Below are 7,001 nucleotides of genomic sequence, written 5' to 3'. Positions count from 1 at the left end.
GCTCACTTCTTACTTCAGTGGTGTCTGATGTCTTCATTAGAAGGGTTAACATTTGAACGTTGATGTTCATGTTGGGGAATCTGTCCTTCCTTCAGATAGAAAGTAAATGACTTATTAATTTAATCAGTAGAAATGCCAGTACGTTTTAGTTTAGTCAGAGCTGCTTTTACTGAGAACCCTTGGAATATATATGTCAACAGAATCTTAGCTTATGAATTTGCACATTATTGCTCCCTGCTAAGGACGTTTACCTTTTCTTTGACTTTCTCCATGGCACATACAACCCCGTCCTTGATGGGGCCTCTGAGTTGAGGCAGTGAATGGAGTCAGAACCTGCAGGCCATAATGAGTTCACACTTGTTTGTTGATCTAAGGGATGGGCAGAGAAGAGGTGGGCAGTGGAGGGGCCTGCAAAGCAAGGGGCATGGAGGATCCAGGCAAACGAGGAGTGAGCGTGGGGTATGCACCCTGGAAAGGCTGCAGACATGTTGGGTAGCTTTTTCTTCATGTTAACGTTGGATTCATTTTTTCAGAGGGAAAGAGGATAAGAAGTGCATGTGTATCAGCCATAAAAACTGACACTTTCCAGTCTCCCTATGGCAGCTGCCTTTGTCATATGGGGCAGGGCCTGCTTTCTCCCTGGCCCTTCCCTCTGCTCTAATCCCAGCCCTCTTCCAGCCTTCATTGGTTCATGCCTCCTTGTAGCCTATGAGATGGAAGTCTTTCAGGTATTGTTAGGGAGAAGCTGTCCTAAGGACCAGCTCCAGCTGTCCTTGTCTGCTGCTCATTTCACAGACCTGCATGTAGGACGCTGGCCAACTCTAGAGTCTACTCTGGAAGGGGAGAGGACAGCAGGGGGAAAACCAGTGTGAATGTGCCCGGCCAGGTCACCTCCACATGGAGCACCTGTCCTCCTTGAGGGTGAGAGACGCGTGCACAGAAGTTCACATGGGCACCGTTGCCATCGCTGAAATTACAGCCAAGTTTTGGGGAGAGACTTTAAATGAAAGAAAAGTAATCTTTATAGCCACCAACCTCTTCCTCCTGCATTATGTATCTGTAACTCAAGACTACAGATAAATGACCAGGTTATGACATTGTATGTCTTCATTTTCAAGCATAGACAGCTGGCATATGCTGAATCACACATTGATTTTTTTAAAAAAATATGTCAGTTCTTTTGCTTGAGCAGAATTAAATTTGAAATTTAAAAGTTTGCAGGGTCAGTTGTTCAGAATCACCACTCTGGGAAGTAGCATCTTTAAAAACAAATTATTCTGGCAATTTGATCCAGGGAGAAGGTTAACTTTTAAAAATAATTAGAAAAATAATTCTCAATATGTGTGTTTGTGTGTGTGTATGAAATTTTCCGAAACAGCTACACAAAATGCTCTCACAACTTTATGTGCTATTTTCTAAATGTAAACTTGGCTGAAAATACAAGAATACAACCAGTTATTTTACAGGGTTTTTATTAGATACATATTTTCTTCTAAGCAGTTTGTAACTTCCTGTATATGTAAGAATGTCATACACATGTATATGTGTATATATACATATATATATGTTTATATGTATATACACAAAGATACCAGAATGTTTGAACTGATTCATAGGTGAGGGTCATGTGTTATATATGCACTCTCAGTAACCTTAAGGGCAAAAGAAAAGGTCCTTCCAGTCACTTCCCATTGATAGCCACAACCCTCAAGATTCCCATTTAAGAACTGCAGAAAAATCAGTAGTACCTCTTATTTTGACACCTTAATCTCCTGAGGGATTCTCACTCCTTTACATTTTCCCACCTAATCTTTACAACGATGGTCTTAGCTACCCCTGAATTCAAAACAATCTTAGGCATATACAAAATAACAGAAGTAGCAACTGCGAAAAATTTCAAATTCTCCCTTTGAAATGAATAAGTCTCTTAGTGTTTGGATATGCTTTGTTTGGAGATGGTGCCTGGAAGGTGTATCTAAAGCCTCCACACTCAGCCTGAAACACAGAGGTTAGTAGATTGCACGTTTTGTGGCTTATAAAGCTTGAGGCAGCCTGTTTCCAAATGAGTGTGTCCTTCTTCCCTTTGTCTATTGATAGTTAGATCCAGAAAACCGTAAATAGTGGTGCGCCTGAAACAGGCAGAAACAGTCATTCAGGCTTCCTGCAGCTCTTGGGGACCTCTTTACTCGGTGCTTATAAAGCTCTGGATTTTCATTAACTGTGTAATCAGTCCTCACCTAGATGTCATATCTGACCTAAAAGTGTTCCTGGACCTCAGGCTCGTGCGTTCGTAAATCTGGTGTTTCAGAGCCCCCTGGAGATGCCTCATGATTCGAGCCTGGATGGGACGGACAGCTCTGGGGGCGGAGCAGTCAGTGACAGGCAGCCCAGGGTCTGTGTGCCTAGGGCTTTGGTCAGCTCACAGACCACCAACTTTCTCTTCCACCAACTCCTGTTTTGACCTAAACCTCCTCCTCCTTCTTGGTGTCTCTTTCAGGGCATCTCTGATGCTCGCGTGGAATCTAGGGGTTCACTCTGACTGTTCTCTGCTCCTCACCGCCAAGCCAAATCCGCCCCAACTATTATTGCTGACTCTCATCCTAAATGCTGTGAGAATGCACCCCTCCTTCCCATCTCTTGCGCCTCGACCTAAGTGGAGCCTCCTCACTCGATCAGATTGTTTTGGTCTCCTTTCCCTGAATGCTCACCTTTCCAGGCCATCCTTTGGCTGTGGAATGAGCCTTCTGCAACACTGGCAAGGGCTCCCTGCTCTGCTCTTGGACTTTGATGAGCAGCGCTGTCCAGGTTCCTCATGCTCTCACCTCATCCTTCCTCCCCTGGGGCTCCCCCAACCAGAGCACATCTCCCCACAGCCAGTCTTTGCCAGTGCGGTGCCTGCAGCTCATCTTCCCTCTTCACCAACAGACCTTCCACCTCCAATCCCTTCTCTGCGAAGAAGCCTTCCCAGCTCTCAGCAGGCCACAGGGCTCTCCCCTGGTGTGAATGTCTGTGGAACTTGTTAACCACACCTTGGAGGGGAGATCCCACATGGAAGTTGTCATTTCTTAACTGATCACGGGCATGTCTTTTCTCCCCATGGCAAGAGAAAGATATATTTTAAGCACATTTGCAACCTGGATGTTGCCCTACTCCGATAAGAAACTATACAGTACTTTCCTCAGTTCCTTTTGTTATTCCCGTTCAGGTAACCTAACTCAGGAATTAGCAATTCTCTGAGGATTTTTTTTTTTTTTTTTGAACTTTTGCAGTGAAGGGAGAGTTTGCCAATAAATTGATGTATGTGGAGGGGAGGTGAGAAGGTTGCTATTTCATCACGTGTTTTGGTTTGGCTTTCTAGAACTGATGAGCTTGAAATATCTAATATACTTAGAGCTGATGCCAAATAAATGGATGAAACTTAAACCCTCTATGACAGTAACTTCCTCTTTAAAAGAACTGCTCCTGCCCCTAATCTGCATATAAAAACTGAGTCAGGTCACAAGCCAACAGAGATTTCCTGCTCCCCTGTGGATCGTGTGTAAATGGAGCTCGTTCTCTCTGGAGCGTCTCCCTGGAAGACTGGACAGCCTTTGCAGAAGCATCTGGCAACGTGCTTTCGGAAGAACTGTAAGAGATAGCTTCGGAACTTCTCCCCGACGAAGGCGTAGATGATGGGGTTGATGCAGCAGTGTGTCATCCCCAGGGTCTCTGTCACCTGCATGGCTTGGTCCAGCCTATTAGAGTCACTGCAGTTATTCAGGCCAAAGAATTCCTGGAAGGTGCTCAGAAGAAGGACGATGTTGTAGGGAGCCCAGAAGAGAAAGTAGACAATCATGACGGCAAAGATGAGCCTCACGGCCTTGTGCTTCTTCTTCTCGTTGCGACACCGAAGCAGGGTTTTTAGGATTCCCGAGTAGCAGACGATCATGACAAGCAGTGGCAGCACCAGGCCCAAGATGACTATCTTTAAAGTTTGGAGGTTCTTCCAGAAATGATACCGACTGGATGGAAAATGAGGGCTGCATGTATAACGAGAACCCTCTTTCTGGGATTTGGTGAAGATGATTCCTGGGAGAGAGGCAAACACAGCCACCACCCAGGTGACCCCACTTGTCACCACCCCAGAGGTGACTGTCCTGGCTTTCAAAGCAAACACAGCATGGACGATAGCCAGGTACCTATCAATTGTCAAGAGGATGATGAAGAAGATTCCAGAGAAAAAGCCAATGAAATAGAAGCCCGTGAAAAACTGGCACGTTATATCTCCAAAGACCCACTGGTCTGCAGCATAGTGAGCCCAGAATGGGATGGTGATGATGAAAAGCAGGTCAGAGACGGCCAAGTTGAGCAGGTAGATGTCAGTCATGCTTTTCAGCTTTTTGCAGTTGATCAGGGTGAGGACGACCAGAATGTTACCCACAAAACCAAAGATGAACACCAGCGAGTAGAGCGGGGGCAGGAGCTGGGCTGCAGTTTGTCTCACATTGACTTTTTGGCAGGGCTCTGACATCCCATAATCAATGTCGTAGAGGGGACTTGATGTTTGATAATCCATTTTGCTCGACTCTGTGAATAAAGAAGAGATCTTTTTTAAAGTCCTAGAATGTCCTTAACAGTCCATCATGAATGCAAACTATCTTAAACACCAGTAGATTTTAAAAGTTGATACATAGATTTCTACATTTAACTGAAGTCCCTTTTTTGGTCAAACAGTGAACTTCTGTAGTAAGGGATGTTTGTTGCCTGCTTCTCTGCTTACTAGATGGAGAGTATCATCTCACTAAATAAAATCTGATGTTGCGTAGCCATGTGGAGTGAATGAAGCTGTGATAACAATGTCCAGAAACCGGGTCAGGCACCGTCCGACACTGTCTTACAATCTATTCTGAAGCTGCCATTCCCAGGAGTTAGCTTACACACAGCATCATTACGAGCGTGCTGGTGGTAATGAACAGTTCCCCAGGGTGCTCTGCCTGCCAAACATTGTTCCAAGCTTCACTTCCATTCATTCAGTTAATCCTCAAGGTGACCCAGTGAGGCGGGTCAGGTTATTGTCCCCATTTTACAAATAAGGGCCTCAGAGCACAGAGAGGTTGAGTAACTTCGCCAAAGACACACAGTGAGGAAGCAACTAGTTTTGAATGCAGGCAGCCTGTACTCTTATCCGTCGTGGTCCCCTATCTTTCACTCTTTGGTGAGAGAACTAAAAACAGGACTGTCAGCCTGGTGCCTCAGTGTAGTCAAAATGAAACAGGCTGATGCCTGAGTCCCCTGAGAAGGTCATAGGAACCAGCAGCCAGTTGTGAAATCCAGACTGCCATTCTCACATTTTCTCTGAAGTTTGTGTTTGTAGTTTCTGAGCTGCTATGGTTAAGAGCTCCCACACATACATAAAAATGACCAAGTGGACAGTGTTTCATCTCCCATCATACATCCTGGGTTAGCTCAGTCCCTTCACGACCCACTGACTTGCCTGGTCTATTTAAGTTCCACTGCTTGATTGAGAGTTTTCCCTAATTAGTCCTTGTGAGTCTCGAACTCCTGGTACCTCAGATTAGGCAGCTGAGAGAAGCACACAGAAAATCTCACCTTTAAATTCTGAGCCAGAAAAAGAATCATACACTGAATATGCCATGAAACTTCATTTGATATTTGTAACTTGTTATTAATTTGGACAATTTTCAGGCTTCCTTCTTTTCTTGGCCAAAAAAAAAAAAGAAGACTTGGATGCAACTTCTGGTTAGGCGTCTGTTCAGAGGGCATCCTGATGAGGAGGTTTTAGTTCTCCTTACCAGAAGATCATCTCTGTCAAGGTTTTGGCCAATAATCATCATCTCTCTGAAAAATCTTTCTTATGAAAGGTGAGGGCTTTTAAAAATAATATTGCTCCCTTTAAAGTTTTTCATTCATAATCATGTTTTGTATCTTTGATGTTATCACAGTCTGAAACCATTCTGAAATCTAACTTTTTACTTAAAGATAATATTTTAAGATAGTTCAGTGAGCACCTGGTGTTTTTCTAATGTCTTCCATGGTTTCCTGCAAAGGCTTTTACTCATCACACAAGCTGAGCTAAGTAATAGGCAAAGTGGCTGAGAGGTGACTTACCGAGAGAGATTCTCGCAGGGGGACAGATCTCTTAGTTCCTCTGACCAGTTGAGCTGTGCAAATCAAACATACAGACAGCATAAAAGAAGGAAATGCACAGTTTCTTCTGAATTGGGGGCGGAGTTTTAATGAATAAGTATGTGGCAGTGCAGAAAATCATCAGAGAACAGTCTTTTTTTCTAAAAAAAAGAAAAATTGAGCTTGAAATAGACTAGAAAATAGATAGCTGGTCTGAAAGCTTATTCATGGGCTTCCCTGATTACACAGTTTCTTTCTGGTTCTCAGTTCATCCAACCACACAGTCTGTTAGAAAACAGAAAGAATTGAAGGGAAAACAGAAAGAATTGAAGGGTAATAGAACTAGAAGAACATTCATGTGCATCTAGGTAAAAGCCCTCATTTTACTGAAAGAAACTGCTGGCCAAGAAGCAAATGATTAGGAGGACTTAAGACCGCAGGGCTTATCAACGGGGAGGCTCAGCGGGTGAGAGATTCTGACCCCCTTGCCGTTTGTCTTCCGTGAAAGCCAGCTGAAACCAGCTCTGAAGTGAAGGGAACATCTCACCTTAACCCCGTGCTCCCCTTTATCTGCTCTCCCCTCACCCCCCTTGCCTGCCACGACTCACACACATATGCTCACCACCCAATACTGTTTTCCTCTGCAAACTAAAATAACTGGTTGCTTAAGGGTTTTTACTCTACCTTTACCTGTGAGCTAAACATGTTGCCCATCTTTCTCCAGATCAAGCATCTTGGGAGCATGTCATTATGAATTTTCACTCTCCCTATCCACTGTTTTGCAGCCCTCCAAGCCAGCAGGCATTTGTGAGTGCCTGTATTCTGCCAGGGATGTAGGCAGCAGAGTTCCTCACTCCAAGGATACAGTCTATCTG

The 7,001-nt window shown here is 44.3% G+C and overlaps 1 protein-coding gene across 1 annotated transcript; it reads right to left on the bottom strand.

Annotated features, from left to right (window-relative positions):
* Positions 1-421: 421 nt before the first annotated feature.
* Positions 422-6,222, bottom strand: LOC307193577 (C-C chemokine receptor type 5). The gene is made up of 2 exons (XM_079935754.1): positions 6,109-6,222; positions 422-4,566 (listed from the first exon to the last, which is right to left on the bottom strand). The coding sequence occupies exon 2, from the start codon at positions 4,553-4,555 to the stop codon at positions 3,497-3,499; it is 1,059 nt and encodes a 352-aa protein (XP_079791880.1). The 5' UTR covers positions 4,556-4,566; positions 6,109-6,222; the 3' UTR covers positions 422-3,496.
* Between the last annotated feature and the right edge of the window lie 779 nt (positions 6,223-7,001).

The sequence above is a fragment of the Stenella coeruleoalba genome (assembly GCF_951394435.1).
Source record: "Stenella coeruleoalba genome assembly, chromosome: 10".
NCBI classification, from domain to species: Eukaryota; Metazoa; Chordata; class Mammalia; order Artiodactyla; family Delphinidae; genus Stenella; species Stenella coeruleoalba.
Note: the sequence above shows the minus strand (reverse complement) of the source record. Positions and strands in the feature narration are given on the sequence as shown.